This window comes from Amphiura filiformis, chromosome 6, assembly GCF_039555335.1.
Source record: "Amphiura filiformis chromosome 6, Afil_fr2py, whole genome shotgun sequence".
Lineage (NCBI taxonomy): Eukaryota > Metazoa > Echinodermata > Ophiuroidea > Amphilepidida > Amphiuridae > Amphiura > Amphiura filiformis.
The window spans coordinates 3,680,840-3,703,861 of NC_092633.1; the positions used below are offsets into that span (position 1 = coordinate 3,680,840).

At 35.9% G+C, this 23,022-nt stretch overlaps 1 protein-coding gene across 50 annotated transcripts in view; it reads left to right on the top strand.

Annotated features, from left to right (window-relative positions):
• LOC140154836 (uncharacterized) overlaps positions 1-23,022 on the top strand; it is a 210,216-nt gene that overhangs the window by 173,241 nt on the left and 13,953 nt on the right. For all 50 annotated transcript variants that reach the window (XM_072177461.1, XM_072177434.1, XM_072177437.1 and 47 more), the window contains 20 exons: positions 296-403; positions 5,858-5,941; positions 8,016-8,072; positions 8,472-8,678; positions 11,841-11,903; positions 12,465-12,509; positions 13,436-13,606; positions 14,541-14,591; positions 15,146-15,289; positions 16,026-16,061; positions 16,526-16,606; positions 17,659-17,802; positions 18,589-18,708; positions 18,963-19,061; positions 19,642-19,722; positions 20,152-20,277; positions 20,597-20,659; positions 20,857-20,880; positions 21,201-21,266; positions 22,343-22,433. In XM_072177461.1, coding sequence (XP_072033562.1) covers positions 296-403; positions 5,858-5,941; positions 8,016-8,072; positions 8,472-8,678; positions 11,841-11,903; positions 12,465-12,509; positions 13,436-13,606; positions 14,541-14,591; positions 15,146-15,289; positions 16,026-16,061; positions 16,526-16,606; positions 17,659-17,802; positions 18,589-18,708; positions 18,963-19,061; positions 19,642-19,722; positions 20,152-20,277; positions 20,597-20,659; positions 20,857-20,880; positions 21,201-21,266; positions 22,343-22,433 — 1,861 coding nt within the window. The remainder of the gene's footprint in view (positions 1-295; positions 404-5,857; positions 5,942-8,015; positions 8,073-8,471; positions 8,679-11,840; positions 11,904-12,464; positions 12,510-13,435; positions 13,607-14,540; positions 14,592-15,145; positions 15,290-16,025; positions 16,062-16,525; positions 16,607-17,658; positions 17,803-18,588; positions 18,709-18,962; positions 19,062-19,641; positions 19,723-20,151; positions 20,278-20,596; positions 20,660-20,856; positions 20,881-21,200; positions 21,267-22,342; positions 22,434-23,022) is intronic.

The window sequence follows — 23,022 nt, forward strand, 5'->3', positions numbered from 1 at the left end:
ATATCAAGTTGATTTAAATTAAAATCTAGTCAACTGGACTTACTATTTATTGACTGGCGACGTTTCACATCCTATCCTGGATGCTTCCATGACCCCGTCACACTGACCAATCGCCGCCAAAAAATCAGACGCCTTGAGGTAGCATCCAGGATAGGCTGTGAAACGTCGCCAGTCAATAAATAGTAAGTCCAGTTGACTAGATTTTAATTTAAATCAACTTGATATTTTACAAAAATAGCTTTGTGAGATTGCCTAGAAATGTACATGTCAGCACATTTGTATTGTTGTTATACAGGGTGATAAGGGTGATCAAGGTTTCCCTGGTCTGGATGGAGGTGAAGGTCCAATAGGAGCACCAGGAGACGATGGAGATGATGGTTACCATGGTACCAAGGGAGAGAAGGTAGGTGATAAACTGTGGCGGGAGAAATATGTGTCACAAAATGGTTACTATTCACATCTGCATAAATGATTTTGAAATTGTTTCGGATATAAAGTGTATGTGCATCAGAGAATATAAATATCCTAGTGCATAACACAATTTCATGAATCTCAGGCTACAGGGAATCTAAAATTGAGTCCTATGTTTATGCATGGAACCCCATTTGGGACTTGGCATGGGGTAAACATGAGTTCTTTGTAAACTTTGATGTTGCGTTGCTTGTCAGTTAAATTTGATTTTGATCTGCTTAGGCTACTTTTGTTTCTTTGAAATTCTTTTTAAAATGATAAACTAAATCAGTGATATGTCGTCAATGTAGTACAGGACTCCAAAAATCAAATTGGGCTTCCTGGCCCAAAAGCATCAAGGAATGTAGCAAATTTGGGACACCTTCCCTGGTCAGGTCCTGATCAAATCCGAATGTGTCATGTGGTATGCATATCTCTGCCATATCCACAAAATCTTCTTTGGCAAAAGGGTGCATTCCTGTGATTCAGGGTTCTGTCAAGTGTTGATTTTTATGGACCAATTTATTTTGGTTGACTCATTTCAATGTATGTGCCAATGTTACTAGATGTTAATAATGATCATCTGGTTGGTGGGAAGGAATGAAGTAAAGAAGGAAGGAAGGAAAGGAAGGAAGATTTAGCTGGAGTACTAGCGCAAACAAATTATCAATGTGTAATTAACATTTTGCAAAAAGTGCATTTTGCATTTAACTAGCCTAGGCATGAGTAAAATGGGCTCATCAATTTAAAATCCACACTAACTCTGTGTGTGATTTTGACAGGGGAGTATGGATTTCAAATGGAATGAACACAGTAGGCAGTTCCGTTTGAATTTCATACATCCTCTGAGAGGGAATGTGAATTTCAAATGAGAGTTTGTAAATGTGCTCATTCAATTTGAAATTCCTACTTTTGCCACAATATTTCACAGGGGGTGTGAAATTTAAATGGAATAGCCCAATATATGCCGTAAATGACTTTCACTTGATTGAGTAATATTTTGAATACTCATTCTTTTGATAGAGTAATATTTTGAATACTTATTCCTTTGATTGAGTAAAGTTTTGAATACTCATTCTTTTTGGAGAAAGGAAAATGGGATAATAACTAACCATTTGTGACATTAAAAAAAAAGCAATTCTGTAACATTAAAAAAGTAAATCTGTCTGTATCATTTACACATGTCTAGATAATTTTCTTTTTGACAATATAATTTTTCTATTAGTCTCTGTATCGCTCACCCTTGTATGTAGCATAGATAGAGAACATTTTTCCAGAAGATCTGTATCCAGGCCTTGTCACAATTCTTGCCATCCTGATTGACTGGTTAAGTTTTGTCATGAAATGTCAAAAAGTCTTGTCAGCAGGACAAAGTCAATATATTTAGGGCATGTAATTGTGACAAGACTTTTGACTTGCATGGTGTATTGCATCAAGTACTCAATGTTTTCACAATCAATTATAATATGCATGGTTGTAGTCGGGTCGTAACACAAGCAATTCTATTACCATGTTTAGTAGACGGTGCCTGTTACTGTTCTTTCCATTGTGGTTTACTGATGTATCATAACATGTAAAATTTGGAAAGTGATATTTTAACACAACCAGTAGGTTTGTTAAGTCCTGTTTACATCATCATATCTGTCACTTTTGAATATTGAGTGTTGTCTGTGTACATAGTTAGTAAAGCAACATTTGATCTGTATTCTGCATTTAAGTTGTAAAATATATCTAACTAGGTAGATTTATAAAGTATAATATTTATCCACCGTGGGCCATATTTTAGAAGTACTTGTAATACATTGTTAGCGCTCATATTAATTCCCAAATGCATCATATATGATGCACTGAGGCCATTACAGTACATTGCAAGTCCTTATGAATACTGGCCCAGATTAAGAGCCCTCAAATTTACTAATTAACATAACACGGACTCATTTCTGTTTAAAAGCATGATAAATGTTAATAGTTCACACAGTACAATGTACACAAAACAGAAATTGATGTTAAATTAATATAGGTGATGTATGAGAACCCATGAGACAGCATGGTCTTAATTCCAACGATATTATTAATAGAGTAGCATGTTTGAGTGAGATTTTGGTCAATTACCTATAGTTATTGTATAGTATATTCACAGAAATAAAATGCTGGGAACCAACTCAGGACCACTCATTTTATTTTTCACATAATTATACTTGATATAAACATCTCAAAAAAAGTAACTAACCCCCCTTAAATAATGGCCATTATTCAAAAAGGGGCTATTGTATTACAAATCTGTAAAATGTGTTGGAAGCAGAATTTATTTCTGCGCATTTTGACACCTCATTTGATACGACAGCCCAGAAAACAATAAAACACTGGTCAATTTAATGTAGTGAGGTCCAGATTTGAAAGTTGCACTTACATGCAAATTTTTACAATACAAAAACACTCAGATATCATAACACAGGTTTCCTTCCATTACACTGAATACAAAATCATTACAAGTTACTGCAACTTTCAAATCTTGGGTTACATTGATTTAAATGTATGTTGTGACATCAATATTTAGTCAATTGCTGCAAATGAGGTGTCAAAATGTGCAGAAATAAATTCTGCTTCCAATGCATTTTACAGATTTGTAATAAAGTCACCCGTTTTTGAATTAAGGTAATTATTTAAGGGGGGTTAGTTACTTTTTTTGAGATGTTTATTTACTGGTAATGTACAATTCAAGAATGGCGACACTTGCACATTTTATATGCACCTTAAAGCTCTGAGTGTGCTAAGGAACTCTTCTTAATTGTATTTGAAAACTTTGATTCACATGTAGGTCTATTCACGTAGAATCTCACTTATTACATACCAACTCCATTACAGTGCATCATCCTTCTCAACAATCTTACACCCAAATATATTATCCTTGGACACAATTAGTATCTCTGCATGGAGGAGCCCTAAATTAGTTAAGCATGGAGATCCTGTTAAAATTATTTTTTGAACTTCTGATTTTTTAGGCTGAGAGGAGACCTGAAGAGGGTCTACAGGGTGATCAGGGCGATGTGGGTATACAGGGTGATCAGGGTGATACTGTAGGTTTATTTAATTATTCTTTCTGGAAACATGATCAGTTTATAGAAAATGTAGATGGAAAAGTTTGGTAGTTCGAAAATCATAGAATTAAAGGTACCTGTTCTGAATTACAACTAATGGTTGAAAATCTGGAATATGGCCCCTTCCCATGGTATTTCAGTTCTGCCCTTCCCATGCACTGAATAAAAATATCTCCCATCTTTGATATGAGGAAATTGGATCAGGTACCTTTACTTTTATAAATAGTTTTAAGAATACAACCTTCTTCTGGACTTGCAAAATGTTTGGGTTACATCAACTTTGAGAGAGAATTACACTGTCTTAAATGTTGTTACATGCCAGTATTTTACAAGTCTGATAAGGTTACACAGTTACAAGGTAGTTTTACAATTTTAGAAATCTTAAATTATTATTAAGACCCAGTTATATTAGATGGTATGTTTTAAGTACAGTTAGAAGACCCATAGTTTTAAAATGTTAGAACTGTATATTATTACTAAGACCCAGTGTAGATGGTATGTTTTATAAGTACAATTAGAAGTTAGTTTTACAATGTTAGAACTCTATATATTATTATTAAGATCCTGTTTAGATGGTAGGTTTGAAACTATAAGTAACCTTAGTAACATATATGTAGACTTTGAATAATAGAAGTTCTGTAGATAGTGTGTAGCATGACTTTCAGAAAGTTTACTGGCACTCTCGATATAGATTCTCTTAGATTGATTTTCCTTGCAGAAATTTGTACAAGTTAAATTGTAAGTAATTTGTACATTCTTCAAAACATAAGTAGAATCAATTATTTGAAAAAGCTTAATGTAAAGTTCTCAAAGTTAAGTTTAATCAGTATCCAAATTGTCCCTATAAGCTGATTGGATAACAAGTACATCATATGGTGGGTAAAATTCAGTGTGAAGCAAGTCTTCAATTAGTCATCATGTTTCATGCTTCACATGTATATACCATGGTAGTGAGCACTCATATCATCTGAACTCTTGGTCAGTGTAAATCATGCTTGTATCAAAATTTAGTCTCTAGTATCGTTTTACATGCATGTCTCGCCATATTTGTATTCTGCAGACATGGTGTACAACAGATCCTACTACCATTCTTAATTAGCTGATAAGTCAATGGCAAAATATACCATTGTGCCTCCTTAATATTTTCAGGAGGAATCTTAGTTCATGAATCTGATAGATTGGGTATTAAAGTTGACCCTTAATTGGCCAGGCGTGGCTGGAGGTATTTTTCTCATACATTTTAAGTATATAGCAACAGTAATTACTGACATCAACCTGGGATATGTTAGTGCACTCCACACAGGAGTGGAGACCCAAATCAATGTGGACTTACACAGTATTTACTCTGTCTTTCATTATAATAATGAAAGACAGAGATAAAAGTCTAAATCGCGTCTTTGGTTCCTGTGATTGGTTGCTGAGCTGTGCAGTACGGTATTTTCTGTCTAGTTGTCAAAATTTCAGACGTGAACTAGTCTTTTTATAGACTCTTTGATTATAACGTGTCCACACATTGCAAATTTGATGCAGTAACAGTGCGAGTGTTGCACAATTGGAAATCAACCATAACACGTAAATGCACATCATACAATGCATAACAGAAGTGTGCCTTACTTGTTGCGTTATAAGATGCAGTAAAAGTTGTAGCTTTTACACATTCACCATACAATGCATTATCACTCATTTACACCCAATGGAAGTACACATTGATGCGTATTGATATGGATCTCCACTCCCAAATAGAGTGCCCCAATGGGATGTTCCCTTTAAAATCCATACACACCGTATGGAAGACATGACCTTAATCATGTTAATCTCCCACATAGGGAGTGTGAATTTCAAATGGAGTTACCAGAATAAGTGACTCATTTGAAGATCAAGGTTTTGTCTTCCATAGGGGTGATTGGTTTCAAATAGAACAGCCTAGTGCCTGTTGTGTGTATAACAAGTTAATAATGACTAAATCAATTTACTTTTGCACAGTTTGTAACAAGATTTCAAGTAACTTTGACTGGTTTAGCAGCTAAACAATAACCGAGTGTGTGAATACCTTGAGTACTTGATATATTTTGAATAATTAATTCCTTACTGACATTGTAATGGATGTATAACCTTTGATGCTGAGTATTAGTACTGACAATCTTTTGTGATTTTCACAACATTATACTACCCGAGGAAGTGTAGGAATATTGTACAACTCTAAGTGTTAGTCACTAATGTAACCTGTAGTGAACTTGATCATTTATTGTAAATATGTGCATATATGTTTTTTTACCCTTTAATCATGATATTTACCGTACCCATTACAGGGAGATCAGGGTGTAGGGTTACCTGGTCCTCGAGGATTCCCAGGACCACAAGGACCTGAAGGACCACAAGGAGAACCAGGAGTGGTAAGTTTTTTAGTTACTAAGAAACTTGTCAAGTATGTAACATGTAGTATGGATTGCTGTGAGCACCAGATAACAAATGTTGTCTAAGTTCAGCGTGTAACATTTATTGAAGCATGCCTCTGCATAAAAGGTAGCAACATAAACATGATAAATAAATGAAAAGATTTCATATTTCTAGTCCAATAAAACAAAACTTCGAAACGTCCACAGTGAGTACTGTTTTATTGAACTAGAAATATGAAATCTTTTCATTTATTTATCAACAACAGTCCTGAGGAAAATGTTCAGTAAGGTAGCAACATGCTCTGAATGGGTAATACAGACATGCCAACTAGTACGGTTTCACCGTATTTTGTACGGTAAAACGTGATAAATACGGTAGTACGGTCACCCCCAAAATAATACGGTATTCCAGAATTTTGACCAAAATAATAAAATGTTGTGTCTTAAAAAGATAAACAGCTGCAAGATTAGACTACCGACTGAATTACTGGTATCATTTGACCACTTTTATGGTCTGTTAAAGTGGTTGCCTACATCGTTTTTCTCTCGACTTTCGGTGATGCATGCACATTAAAAAATTATTATTTAATAGGCCAACAAGATGCTTTCCGAAGTTTCTTGCGACTTGCAGATTTTTCATGCACATTAATGTTTTTTATTATCCACCTAATGCTAGGTCTTCTGAAGGTATTTAGTTAACTATTTAGCTCTTTTGGTGCAAAAGAATAAGCATAAAAGAAGGTTTCCGACCTCCTTTTACTTCCGACTTTCGCACCATGCATGCACATTAAAGAAATATTTAATAGGCCTACAAGATGCTTTCCGAAATAATTTTCTTCCCACTTGCAGATTTTTCATGCACATTAATGTTTTTTATTAACCACCTAATGCTATGTCTTCTGAAGGTATTTAGTTAACTATTTAGCTCTTTTGGTGCAAAAGAATAAGCATAAAAGAAGGTTTCCGACCTCCTTTTACTTCCGACTTTCGCACCATGCATGCACATTAAAGAAATATTTAATAGGCCTACAAGATGCTTTCCGAAATAATTTTCTTCCCACTTGCAGATTTTTCATGCACATTAATGTTTTTTATTAACCACCTAATGCTATGTCTTCTGAAGGTATTTAGTTAACTATTTAGCTCTATTGGTGCAAAAGAATAAGCATAAAAGAAGGTTTCCGACCTCCTTTTACTTCCGACTTTCGCACCATGCATGCACATTAAAGAAATATGTATAGGCCTACAAGATGCTTTCCCACTTTGTTTATTCAGATTCAGATGATGATGATCAATGATTTTCTGAACTTGAAAGTTTTAACAAAGCATGCTTCTAACAACATTAGAAGTAACAAAACCCAATTTGTTTGGTCTACATACTTTATCCAATTTTGTAAGGTCAAAGGTCACATACAAGGTCAAAGGTCGACTGAGGTCACCAAATCTTTTAAAAATTAATTTTCAACTGTGCATCATATATCCGGAATACAGCTTGATCAGTTATGTAATTAAGGAAATATGACGACTTTAAGATGGCCGCTTTCCATGTAAAGTATAGCAAAGTAGCACTTTCAATGAGTGATAACTCGTAAAGGAAGCATCTTTCTGTATTGATTTATTACTTTGATGGAATGGTTCTTTGGTATTGCCAAATTTGATTGCAAATTTGTAAAGTGGGCCCCTGGACTCGGGCCGTTATGTGCTCGGTCGCACAAGTGCTCCCTCTCAATTATGTGTTCTACTTTTGGAGTTTCTGGAGTTGGCAGGTATGCAAAAGGTACATATTTAAAAAATACGGTTTTAGGGTGCAAAATACGGATTTTTGTTCTTCTGAGTACGGAAATCTGGATTTCGAAGTTGGCATGTCTGGTAATAGGATAGCATTATGTTTTTCCATGTAGTATTGCAAGAAGATGGTGTTGCATGATTCCAAAATAAAGAATTATTGAAAAGTCTTTACATATATTTATCCACTTTTTGTAATGCTGTTCAGTATCAGTATTTGGTATAGTATAACACACCTACATGTTATCTTGTTTTCAGTAATAATTTTCTGTTTTCTATTTTCTAGGGATTGTCTGAGCTAACTGATTTAGGTGAACTGGGATCTGGTTTGGAAGAACTCTTGGTAGGTAGAACAAATTACTGAGTTGATCAAGGAAAAACAAGGCAAAACATTAGGAATGATTCAATTGCATAAGGTTTACTTTCAATAACATTGCTGTTAAACCTAATGGGCCATATGCACACAAGTTAGACCAGGTCTAAACAATGAGGTACAACAAAGAGTACCGACTTGTGTGCTTGTCACGTACGGAGAGAAAAAAAGTGTACCTCTTGATTATTTCGCTATGCACCGAAAGCTAAACCACATCCACTGATACATATTTACACATTTCAGATTATGTCTTTTTATCCAATATCATCACTTCGTGATGAACAAAATGATATCATGCTGAATCTGACGTATCATGTATAATAGTGAAATGATTGTATAATGCTGTATGATTTCACATCGTCATTGCAGGGAGAAGGTCGTGAAGGGCCCAAAGGTGAGAGAGGAGATCGAGGACCCAAAGGTGACCAAGGTTTCCCAGGAATTGCTGGTGTGCCAGGACCTCGAGGCCAACCAGGTCCTCCCGGTATAGGCAGAGTATCCAATAATGTCACTGTAGTTGAAGGCCCTCCAGGAAGAGATGGTGCTCCAGGACTACCGGGACCACAAGGACCTGAGGTAAGATGTCAAGTCAACATGGGTGCACAACTGTAAATGTTTCCCAATGACTCAAACATCAGTTTCTCTGCACTGCCAACTTACACTTTTGCAAGGTTAAGGTCAGATGAAGACTGCAAGTGTAAACCCACTAAGCCCAATAAGATTTCGCCATATACATCACCCTATACTATAATACTATAGGCTATATAAGCTCATGGCATCACATTTTGACAGCTTAGTAAAATCTAAAAAGCCAGGTATTGCTCATTTGTGATGGGCAATTAAATATCCAGGGCTAAATTATGACAAAACACAAATTGGGGAGTATAATTGATGGTTTTCCAATGTATTTAATTGAGAAACATACCAGTTTTTGAAGCATTGATTTTTTACCCGAGAGGTATCAGGAGATTCCTATTTATAGCTGTGCACTCACATATGGGCTACAGATAACAGGTTCATTTGTTCCACAAATATTTTAAGGTGGCTGTGTACTCTCCGACATACAGGTAGTAACAGTGCAATAACTTTGTAATTATTCACATAAAACATATAAAAGTATACATTTTTATGAAGGCAAGACATCAATAAATCTTAATATAAATACAGATTTGGGGTAAAAACAACAACTCTGAAGAAAATCACAAAAAAGTGAGTTTTTGGCAATATTTGTTAGGTACATCATAACAAAAAAACACTCTTTCCAAAATATTTTATTTTGTTTTTAGCTCAATCTTTAGGCTCCATTCCAAAAACGGTTTTTTTATTTTTTGATATTGGCCTTATTTTTTGAGATATTGACCATATAAGGCATCAAAATGAACTTTTTAAAATTCAAAAACGCCTATTTGCACAAAATGATGCCCAAAATCGGAAATATAAAAAAATATAAAAAAATGAGAAAACCGTTTCTTGAGTCGATCATGCTTTTTACAATGATCATATTTACTTACCTATAGATGCTGTATTTATTGAGTTATCGTGTACCTAAATCGTCATTTTACCGAGAAAATGAACATTGAAATAATGGCGTTGAAGTTTAAAGTGGTCACATTTTGCACTTTCATCGAATCTCACAGGAGAATCGACAGTTTTCGTTTTTGTAACTTATATTACGTGAACATCGGGTAAATCCACAGCCCCTGAGAAGTTTGAGCGAAATCCATTCATAACTTGATATTTAAATCGGGGAAAGAACTTGAAAACCCCACATTTTATCAGCTAAAACGGAGCCATTTGACCACTAGGTTTTTGTGAAATCAGTGCTTCCGTGGTGTTTCCATAAGATGCGCCGCGCATGCAGATAAGCGTCGCGTATTTATGCGTTAACAAATTGCGCGATACGCATACGCGATGAGTTGTTCTTGTGGCGTGTACCTTGCTGGTACAACAAAGATTTTCTTTCCTTTTCAATTTCAAACACGAGTGGAATAGTGAAATAAAATCCTTAAAATATTGCAGTTGGAGTTTACAAATCTGGATTTTCATTCCTTGTATTTATAAAAAACATAACAAGGTACAAACATATCATAAAAACTCAATTTTGAGAAAGAAACAATGGCTAGAGTACACAGCCGCGTTAATACTAGCGGGAGACCCGCGCTTCGCGCGGGTCCCCGCTAGTGATTAGTATAAACGGTGATGATAATCATGGTGTCTTGGTGTAGATTATTCGGATCCAGTATAGTAATGACCATGATAGCTTGATAATCATATGTTAGCTCCTGTCATATTGAAGAAGCTAAATAACTTTAAGTGAATATCCAGACCTGTGATAATGTTGTTACTCACTCAATCCTCAGATTTCTTTTGAAACAGCTCGTGACAAAATGGTTGATTTTAACTTTATCCCAACAAACATTAATGTTAGAAGAGGTTGCTAGAAAGCGTTTCAATTTCGGGTTATAATGGTATAAAACATGTAAGCAACATGTTTAAAAGTTGCAGCAAAACATTTTAAGCGAGTCCGTGTTAATAGCTAGGCCAACATTATAGCCAGGATTTATTTGCGGTTGTCATAAAATTTCCAAAATGTGGACTTTCAAGTTCCACTAAAGTGGGCACACCCACCCCTATCATTTAATCTTTTCGGGCTATACTGAACAGTTGAGCGACTCTGTTGGCTATATTTTAACATTCCATCTGAAAAGTGGACTTTTTTTTGGCAAATCTGTCACCCAATAACCCCCCCCCTTTCATCAGCTTACACCCAATGATCCCGCCGAAATGGCTTCAAGGCCTTTGCTTTGATCCAGTTTCCAATTCTGAGGGACACAGCGGCTAGCCGGCTGCAATGAGCGACACAAAGGTGCCCGTGGCCATTCAAACAGGTGGCGGCAAAAACTTCCGATTGTGCCCCCACCCCTTCCCAAATTCCTGGATCCGCCACTGTCTCAGAAGCAGTCAGTCACGTGCACACCCATGCAGACAAACATACGTGAGCCTCACGCGCGGTAAGCCAACATTAAATGCGTCCATACCATGCGCCGCAATGCGCTGCGTGAAACCATGGTGTCGGTGTGCAGCGCAGGTGTGTGACTTCGCCACTTACGGCGTGTTGGACACCGCTTGCATATGACGCGTTTGCTGTCATGACCTGACCCATAAGGTTATTGACCTCAACGGCCTAGCAGCCGAACATTTTTTTTGTTATTTCCATAGTGACTGAATAGTTTTGTAACAATGCACGTCAGATGGTTTAATGGCAATATGTACCCGATCAATGTACGAATAAATCAGAGCTGAAAGTGAAAGCATCTCGGAGACTGCTTCTGGACAAGATTTAGCGACTTCCTTTTATTTATATAGATTTTAACCATATGAGAAATGACTATTACAAACTCACTGAATGCAAATATGTTTTGTATTTTACTTGCTTGTTTGCCTCTGTCTTTCAATGTTTACAAATGAATGAAATCACTGTCTGTCATAATACTTTCACATCATGTAAAGGAATGAGAGTGGAGGATCTGAGCTCAAAGCCAGGAACTGGGGTAAAGATCGGCAAGCACCCTGAAAAAGTGAGGAAACTACCTCCACCTTATTTGCGCTGATCACATCGCAGTGTGTCTTGAAGTACGCTGAATGATTTGAGTACTTTGGGGGTATATATGACTTTACATCTTTGTTTCTCTTTAAGGCAGTTTCTTAAAAAGCTGTTATTATTTTTATTTTGTTCAGGGTGCAGAAGGACCACGAGGACAATACGGAAGAGATGGTGATCAAGGTTTACCAGGCTTACCGGTAAGTCGACTGTGTTTATAGTCTGTATACCTTCCTCAAGTTTTGATATTGTTTTTTTATTTTATCTTTAAATCTAACAATGAAAAGAGTATAAAAGTATACATTTTCAGAAAGGAAATGGTGCAAGGAATCCAACTAGCATAACAGATTCCTGCAAAAATAAACAGTTTTTGAGAAAACCTCAAAATTTGATTTGATTTTACTGACTCAAGGAAGGTATACAGAGTGTAGTAGCTGGGTGCAGTGCGACTTATTGGCGCTGTGAATTCCATTTTTTGTAGGCTGCCAGTTTAATTGCTGGCCAGATAGTTGGAAGTATCACTTCGCAATGCGTGGTTGTATCGCTCTATGTATGTGTATAGTTGACAAAATCTTTTTAACACAAATTTAAGATATTTTGGAACCACAATTATCCATTTTTTTATCATCTTTTGTTTCATTGTCATGTTAAAATAATAAATACTGTTCACTACTGAGAAGTAATATGTATTGTTGATATAAAATGTTTATGTATCGAATGTAAATGAGTGAACTTAATGACTGAATGTTATCATTCTACAGGGCCCCGAAGGACCACAAGGCAATGATGGACATAAGGGTGGAAAGGTGAGTGCTGTATAATATCAGCAATCAGTGAAAACAATGATAATACTCTTGATTCTATAAAGTCAAGTTAGCTCAAGCAGTCAAGTTAGCTCAAGCAGTCAAGTTAGCTCAATCGATAAGGCGTTTGACTATGGTGCGAGAGGTTGCTGGTTCGAACCCTCGCAATGCCTAGTACGCTCTCATGAAAAATTGAGTTAGCTTGAAATTCCCCTAGACAAGGAACTTACTGCTAATTTGTCTTGTTGTAACCCGTACGAAACTCGGGGAGCTGATCCTGGTTGCGATGGTTATTTGTGGAATGTCTAGGGTGTGCGCTCTTGAAGCAGCAAAGCCTCTGAATTGTTGTTTAATGGTTTATGGAATGATGTGGGGTTTATGACCATAGTGGTCAGCGACAACCTGTAAAGTTTGCTGAGGCTTGTGGATCAACGTCTAGGCGTTGTGCAAAGCGTAGCGCACTATAAATCACTGCGCTTTTTTTTTTTTTAAATGAACCCCATTTGTAGACTCCCTAACATTTGGTGTGTGTATTTCATCAAATAATAACATAAATAAAGCAACTGATATGCATATTTGATTGATTGGTTGAAATATATTTTGTTACAATTCAATTAAACATCAAGTGACACTTTTAATTTGGAAATGATAGAAAATAGAAATGGAGTTAAACATGAAGTACGGTATGAAGTGAAGTCGCTTATTAACAGGCATGAGAATTTGCAGGATTTGCAGGATTTCCTGCTTTTTTGTGGTCCTATTTTCCGCACTTTCTTTTAATATCAGTCCGTTTTTGGCCTTTTTAGCCTCATTTCACGCGCTTTTTCAAACTTTTCAGGATTTTTCATGGATCATCATTCTCATGCCTGTATTAAAAAGCTGTTCAAAACATAATTTCAATTTGTACTTTACTGATTCATTTTCACCAGGGTGAAGCAGGTCGACCCGGTGCCCCAGGTCAACCAGGAATCACTGGCGTTGCTGGCACACCAGGTGTCTCTGGACCCCGTGGACCTGCTGGACCACCAGGTCCCCCTGGACCACCAGGAAGATGGTATGGACCTGCTCCTAATCCTGACTCAACTGGCATACCAATACTGGTAAGTTGTGTATCAATTTTATGACAGGCTAAAAAATAATGCGATGTCTCAAAGCCTGTGACATGATCAAAAACGAATGCAGGTTATTTTTTCAGATTTTTTTAATTATATTTTTAAAACTTAATTTTGAATTAAGATGTCATTTTGCAGGTGTTCTAAAATTGTGGTTCATTTACACAATTGAAGTACAAATATCAATACCTAAACAATGCAAGTATCAAATGAAGTAAATTTTCCTTTACTGTCCAATCATAAATTCTGGTAGCATTAGCCTGTTCTAAGTTTCAGGCAATGTGGTTCTATAGAAAAAAAAGCTGTTACAAAAATTTGCTGAGTGCATAAATATTGTGTAATTGCACTCATGTGCATCATGTAAGACATGAACGCATAGTACATGAAAATGCACATTTCCAGACACTGATCGAAAATTTGAAACTGCACTTATGCAATATTTATGCACTATGCATATTTGTAGTGCATGAAGCGGTGCATTTCAGACACGAATGCACAGCATGTATTATATGTGACACGATCTGGTCCACAGGGGCCAAAGGAGGCATTTTTGAAAATTGAGTTACTGTAATTATTACATTATACATACAATACGCTATCATTTACTGAAAACACCAAAGGTCTAGCATACTTGGTTCTAAAGTTATGAAGATTTTTGATGTCTATTTTCTTATGTATTTTATTGTTTTTTACCTCAATATTTTTACCTTTATCTCAGTTTCAAATTTGCCGCCTTTGGCCCCCATGGACCAGATCGTGTCACATATGTGCAATTATACAATATTTATAAGCACTACGCATATTTTTCTAATGGCTGTTTTGATTACCTATGTGGTTCTAAAAGTGTATGAAGAACAAATAGTCAACTGTAAGGACCATGTTTTCTTGTTATTTATCATTTTAATTGTACATTCATACACAGGGTCCAAATGATGAGCTTGGTAGCGGTGTTGAACCACAGCCAGGTGGAGGGGTAAGTTGCACCCAGACTAAAGCTGAATTTATACTCCCATTGCTGAGCGGCGAGCGATTGATATTTAACCAATGAGGTAGCACGTTTTTCCCAACACAACAAAAAGCATGCTACCTCATTGGCTAGAAACCAATTTCTTGATGCACAGGGATGGAGTATATCTTTAGCTTAGTAATAAACAGACAGTGCACCTACTGGCAAAGTCCAGGATCATTTGTTAATGATGGCCAACCTTTATGAAATGCGACAGACAAATATGGGACACTCACTTTGCACCTGTTGCTGCAGTCTTGACATCTTTTGCCTAAATGCATCTAGGCAAGCAATGCCATGTGTGATTTATTAAAACGATCAGCCTGCGTAAATATATTTGATCTTCATAAAATGCAAATCATGTTTGCTGTATTAGATTGCTAATATTCTTTTAGAAAGTTAGGTAGCTGCCTTTATCATTTTGTACATTTTGTTTAATCCCATGAACTGAAATGGGTTAATGTTCACAGTTATTCTGTAAAAGTTAAATATGTTTTTTTAAAACTTGTTTGCTTATGTAGTTTGGTCCAGGCATTCCAGGACCACCAGGTGACACAGGCCTGCCAGGAGTACCAGGCCCTCAGGGTCCACCAGGGCTCAATGGCATGACAGGACCAGAAGGACCAGAGGGACCAACAGGACCAATGGGAGATAAAGGAGATAGGGTAAGAAGAATTACAAATTGGGATTTAAATATAAATTTTTGATTTCAAATATTTCCATTGAATATAGGTGGAAATTAATTATTAGCTGTTAATAAAAAGTTAAAAGAAATAATGGAAAATTATCTTTAATGCACACCTCCTGCAATAATTCAATCAAATGCATCCATTCAAATGGCAGGAAGGATTTCAAAGATCACAAAATTTCCTGTTTAAATGTTTTCAAAATTCAAAAAAAAAACTTCTTGGATTTTGGTGTAATGAGATTACTTCTAAAGATGGAGAAAGGTACTCGGAAAGAGCTGATGATCTGAAAGCAAAGAGTGCGGACTCTGCCATGTTTGTGTGTTGCTCGTGGAGGGCAATTAATGTACTTCCAGATTATTTCACTAACTTTGATTCAAAGTGGGTGATTGGTTGCGCTCTTCTGGGTGTAGCACGCTAAGCACTGCATGTGCAAACCTTTGAAACACTTAAACACTTAAACTTAAGATGCAAATTATCATCAGACTTCTGGCTCTTGCTGACACATGCTGGAGGTACATTAAGTGGCCTCCATGAGTGTGAAACCAAGACGACGGATTTATTGTAGTGTTACGTATATTGCAATTTTGAGTTGGTAAACTTTGAATGTAGTATCTTTGGAAATAGCTGAACTTTGACACATCTTATCGTACCAATCTTAAATATGCATAATGTCTATTACTTGTTATACAATAATGATTTTGTTTGATTTCAGGGTAATGACGGTATAAGAGGTCCAAGAGGCCCACAGGTATGTGTGTAGAACACTTCAATGCTTAGGTCATTAAAGCCATAAATATGTGATTTCTGATAAATAATTATAACTCTCCGGAAGGTTTTTGATCAAGTTTTCAATCTTTAACTGAAATAATGCGATACAATTAAATGAAATATGTTTTAACCATGGGGAGCTATCATTGTAATACAAAATGGTTCAGTTTCCTTACAAACACAAACAATTTGGCCAGCTGAATCCATTTAGGTGTAAGTTGAAACATGATGTGTAAACATTACAAATATGCCAAAATATTAGGTTTGAAAGAAATTATTGAACTTAAAAAAATAAAATATCGGGAGTATTAATGTAATGCACCATAGAATTTATGTATCCAAGGCAATTTGTATTCTTCGTTAAATACCCAAGTAGGGTAACATGATGTTCCTATTTGAGTATTAGAGTTTGCGTAATTACATTACTCATTTGTGTTTTTTTAGGGTCCACCTGGAGCAGAAGGACTTCGTGGACCAATGGGACCACATGGAATTGATGGTAAAAAGGGAGATAAAGGAGAGAAGGTAAGAATTGGACTTGTATTGAGGAGGAGAAAAGTATTTTTTTGTCCTTTTCCCCCTTTGATGAAAATTCTACCATTGATATTGGAACCAAGCCGCAGCTTGTTTCAATGAAAATGCTTATCAGAAATGTATTGCTGTAAAACTTGTAAATGTTTTCATTTTAAGGAAGGGGTATGAACGTTTGGACAGTATTTATTGTGGGACATTAGAGCACATCAGACATATCGAATTGCATTCTGAATACGAAGAATGTCCTTCTGATATCAAATAATTTTGATTTTTGAAATTCGCAATGTAATACACATTTTATGGCAAATCATTAAAAATTGATATTTTTGATCTCGAAGTAAACTTTATAAATCTGATGATTTATATTTGAAGTGTATGTAGGTGGGATGAAAAGCCGACGATCAATTGAAAATTTTGACCTTTCGTATTGAAGATATGGATTTTTTTCCCCAAAACACCAAAAAAAATTAGGTCTTTTTGGGAACAAAATCCATATCTTCAATATGAAAGGTCAAAATTTTCAATTGATCGTCGGCTTTTCCTCCCAGCTACATACACTTTAAGACTATATCATTAAATTGATAAAATTCACTTCGAGGACTGTTATATCTCAAAAATGTGAAAAATATCAAATTTTAATAATTTGTCATAAGATTTGTATTATATCGTGAATTTCATAAAATGAAAATTATTCGATATCAGAAAGACATTCTTCGTATTCAGAATGCAATTCGAAATGTCTGATGTGCTCTCATGTCCCACAATAAATACTGTCCAAACGCTTAAAACGCTCATTCCAGATCCCTTAAGTGAAAATGTAATTATTACAATCTTAGAATCGAATTATAATGGAGCTCAAGTAAAGTTACAACAAATTGCACTCGATCTGACTGCCAGTGCCCTTAGTAAAACTGGATGGCTGTGGACTAAGGCACATTTTGCTGCATTATAATTTTATGAAAGTAGGCCCATAATGTAGTTATGTCATTAAATCACAAACACAGAATATAAAACTAACTTGAAAGTGTTGATATTTTTTTCAGGGTCTGACAGGTGACACCGGCAAAGGATTTCCAGGCAATGATGGAACACCGGGTGTACGTGGACCCTTGGGCCCCAAGGGAGAGAGAGGCTATCAGGGCCCTATTGGTCCACCAGGACCACCAGGACCTCCTGGATATCTGGAGGTAAGACACTGTAACATTAAACAAGTGTTTTTTAAAATTTAGATGCATGTATGTAGCAAATATGATGCTGACCTGGGTATATGCACTTGGCCCTTTGCACAGATCTGTCATCTTGCTATCAAGGGGAGGTTTCGCTTCAAACGCATTTGTGCAAAAAGTGCATTCTTGCCCTTTTCTAGCAATACGCCAAAAGGCTTTTGCAAACTCACACACAGTATGCACTTTGCGGGTAGAACTTTGTTTTGAGATGACTGTGCAAAGGGTCAATTGATGATTAATATATATATATATATTTGTCTTCATATGTTTTATTCAACTTTTCAATGCAAATGATGATTAATATTTCATCATAAAAGTATGCAGTGTGTGTCATGAATGTGGTGTATGTCGGGGTGTGTGTGTTAATTATGCACATAGATTGCAGTAGTGTATCAGGTGAGGGGCAGAGTGTTCCTGAATGGCTCTTACCAGACTGACCATCTCCATCTATTTAGTTGTCTTGCAAATCACTTTTTAGCTCCGTAAATACTTTGAATAGTGCAAAATTCACCTTGAATTTGGGCTCAATAGGGTAAAATTTGTTGTGTGCCCCGAGTGCAGTTGTCCCAGTAAAACTGGGCCACAGAGTATATCCATTTGATTTTTTTGCCCCCGCCCGATAAATGACTCGTGATACAAAACTGATAGATTGACTACTGTTTGAATCAAAAGAAATGCATGTGTTGTAGCATTCATATATGTATATATTAATAGACATTCAAAACTGACCTGTTAATTTGTACATAGGGCGGTGAGTTTGGTTCTGGTGTAAATCCTATTGGAGGCGGCAGGATTGAAGTACCAGGAGCCAAAGGTGAACCAGGACTGCCAGGTGAACCAGGAATTGATGGCGCAAAGGGAGAGCAGGTATGATCACAAACTCTTTGACACAATTTCATTTGCTTTTAAAATAAGTGTATTCTATCATTCTAGTAATTAAACTTTTATACACTGCACTCTTCAAATATACAGAGTATAATTGACTAACTTCTAAGTAAAGGTTTAGTTATCAATTCCTAAAACTCGAGGATTCTCCCGATGACATAATGGTATGCATCACACTATATTGTTCCTGGTGTTCAAACCTCATTCTTTATATTTTTGTATAACTATGACAACAGGGTGTTAATGGTCTAGATGGTATACCAGGTTTCCGTGGATTACAAGGACTTAAGGGAGATACAGGCGATCCAGGAGAGGCAGGAGAACTAGGACCACCGGTAAGACTGCTGCTGCTAATAAACCACCGTATCACAAAATATAAATAGTACAACCATTGTATAATGTACAGATTTGGTGTTCACAAGCTGTGCCAAGTTAAACAGCTAATTAACATTAATAATGATAATGATAACAATAATATTTATTTGATTCACTATGGATACAAACATTGCAAAAAGAAGTTTGATACAATTAAGTAAGCAAATTGTAATTCAGGAAAGGAAATATATCCGAATGTGAAAGCACAAGTGCTTTCCTTTCCTGCCAGAATAATACATGAATAATAAATGAATAAGCAACAATTTAAACAGGAATACACAAGCATTATAAACTTGGCACACACGATTCCCTGCTCACGGGAAACAAAACAAATGCAGACAGCAATGGCTGAGGAATTGGAATTCTACTATATAATTATATATATTTACATGAGCCTCACAATTGTTTAAATAATTTCATCTATTGATAACTATTCACAAGTCAAAGCAACATTAGGAAATACTTAAGGTCTGATCTGCAGGCAGCCCACTTAATCATGACAAATGAAGTTATAAATGTTTGAATTGTGTTGTTTTTCAGGGCACTGCAGGTTTAGATGGTCGTAAAGGAGATATTGGTCCAAGAGGTCTAGAAGGATTGACAGGTCCTGAGGGACCAAAGGTAAGCAAAGTAAAATATGAATATTTATTGATGAGGTATCTCTTTTTGATCTTTTAATAGTAAATAACCAAAAAAGGATTTTGAAATGCAGGATTTGATTATTATCCTTATGAAATTGGTTTAGAAACCAAGTATCAGAAGAAATAGAAATATGTACATTTTTTGAACTATTATTTTTATGTGACAGTACAGTCTTTGGGACAAGCATTTTGTGCAAAAAATATTCAATGTATGTTGCAAATTTTGGAGTGGTAGACAAATAAAATCACTGCTACAAAATAATTCTTCTCTGTTGAAAACTTGAAATCAAATAGGAATTGTGAGTTGTATTTTTGCCATTTTGTTAAAAAAAGACAAAAAGAAATTAATTTCTTGATTTTCAAAGAGGATTACACAAACGATTTACTGTTTTTGTGCTAATCTACACAGGGTGAGAAAGGTGCTGCATACACACCATATCCAGGTGAATTGATCCAGTTGAAGGGTGAACCAGGCAGGGAAGGAAAACTGGGACCAAGAGGACCAAAGGGACACTTTGGTATACCAGGAAGACCTGTAAGTAAAACATCAACTGGGCTAATCCATTTCAGTCCACATTTCCCATGTGGAATAGTTTGGAAATATCTTCCACATAGGGAGTATGAATTTCAAATGGAATAAGCACATTAACCAACTCTATTTGAAACTCATCCTCTTTCTGTGGAAGATTCGGGTTTAATCTTTTTCAGAGGGTGTGTGAAATTCAAATTAAGCTGCATGGAACAAACTTATGTTTACTGCAACCGGTTTTCAGAAGAATGACTGAAATGATAATCCTCGACTTGTATGTAGATGCACATTTAACAAACAGTTATCACTTTTGATTGTGTTTTAGGGACGTGAAGGACCACCCGGACTTATTGGACAACCAGGTCCAGCTGGACCTCCAGGAGTTGATGTGAGTAAACCACCATTTCCTTTTAGTAGACTAAAGTGACTAGTCAAGATGTGTACAATTCATAGTCATGTAAAAGACCTGAATATCAAAGTAATGCTTACCTTCTTCTTGATGTAATTATATATAACATTTACAAGTTTGTTTTGTTATATGAAACTTTTATCACTAATGGTTTTGTTCTCTCTTTCTTTTTCCAGGGAGTTGGTTACATTGGACCTAAGGTAATTAGTTTATTATTTCTCATTTGATGTGTTGAAAAGAAATGAATATACAAAGTAAAATTCAGTCTATTCATAAATGAGTTATAGTTATTAGCAAATTGCATGCATTCAAACTTTGATGCAAGTTCTCTGAGTTCTTGTGAGCTCTATGAACATGGCCATTAGCACCCATTTTTGTATTTGATTTTATTATATTGACTATTTTATCCCTTTTCGCTGAAAAAAAATGTGTCTGACATGTTACTTTTGACAAAACAAGAAAGGCTTTCTATACAAGAATGAATCTTGTAACCAACCTCATTTTGTGTTTATTTTAACAGGGAGGTAAAGGTGAAAGTGGACCACCTGGGCCACCTGGATACACCATCACAGACCCTAACGGAGAAGTAAGTTGTCCTGTTCTTTATTTTATTGGCTGAAGTTACTTTCATATTTTGTTAATATTGTACACATATTGTATGTTCTGCATATAATGGGTTGAGGTTTTATTTTTTCTAAACATGTGGACAAATAATTGTATAAAGTTACTTTCATATTTTGTTAATATTGTACACATATTGTATGTTCTGCATATTATGGGTTGAGGTTTTATTTTTTCCCAAAATGTGGACAAATAATTGTATATAATTAAGCAGCAGCAGGTGAACCGCCTTGAGAAGATTCAGAAGCTCGTGTGCCGTTGCATCCTTTCCTCAGATTATACAACCTACTCTGATGCATTGGAAGTCCTCAACCTTCAGTCTCTTGTGGACCGCAGAATTCATATCTGCAAGGAATTTGCCATCAAAGCTAGCAGCTCTGAAAGATTCTCAAGGTGGTTCCCCTGCTCTGAGTTTAGGTCAAATATGCAACTCTGGAAAGGAGCATAATTCAAACCATACCGTGCAAAACTGACCGATTTAAGAACAGCCCACTGCCCTATCTTACCAGTCTTTTAAATGAGCTACCTTCCTATACTTCTTAAATCACACCACTTTTTGTGCTAGCTGCTTGCATGATTTTCATCAGTGACCTTTTTAACTTTTAATAAAGTGCCTTTTAGCTTGTTTATGCTCAATAAAATTCATTCACCCATAATCAATGTGCAATCCAATTAATTAAATGTTTTTGTGCAATACATGCAGGTGAGCTTCACTACCAGTGCACTACTATTATCTTTTTGATTTCTTTATAAATTTGTTTTAAATTGTGATTTATAATCCTGTTTTCTTTGAACATGTTTTTAATGTAGTAATATATTATTTTGAAACACTACATAAATATATATATATATATATATATTTGATGTATTAATTAATGTGTAAATTTTGATATTTGTAAATTGTAAATTGTGTCCCAATTCAGTTTTTTTTTACTGCAATGACATTTTAATAAAATATACCTGAAATATAATTTCAAGGTCAATGTAACAGCTGTCGAGTGATGCCAATATTGATTGTTATGGTATTATGCATTTTGATAGGGACCTCCATCAATTATTGGACCACAAGGACCAGAAGGACTTAAAGGTGAAAAAGGTGACTCCGGACCTGTGGGTGTACCAGGACCTTCTGGTAAGAAGCAGTAGATATCTGAGAGCTTGGCGATTTCCTACGCTTTGGTGTTAACACCAGTCTAAATATTAAAATTACTCTCCCATGATGTGATTTTGAATAGTTATATGGGCGTGTAAGCACCAGGGCATAAGGAATAGCAAACTCAATTGATTCAGGATAATAACATTCAGTATCATTTTCTTCAAGCTAAACAATCGTGTTATGCTAGTGATGGCTGATTAATAGTTTTTGGGATATTCTATATCAGTTCGGGGGCACTGCTAATTCAAAGACGTCTCTGATATCAAATACTCTTGAAGCGTCATGTCACATAAGAGTATCATATTTCAGAGCGTCTCATAAATCACATACTCCCTAGTTTCAAAACCCAGTCGCAGACGATATAAGTAGTTTTGATGAACGTGCCAGCGCAGTGGGAATAATTTTTGTGTATAGGCCTTATCAGGGTTGTAGCTAGCCCAAGTTGAGCATGTTGAGTGCCTGCTAATTTTACTATCAAAACATTTGATTTTGGCCATTGCAATCTAAGTGTGTTCTGGGACCATTTGTCAGAATTTGTACAGATAGATATAATTTTTGCACAGGT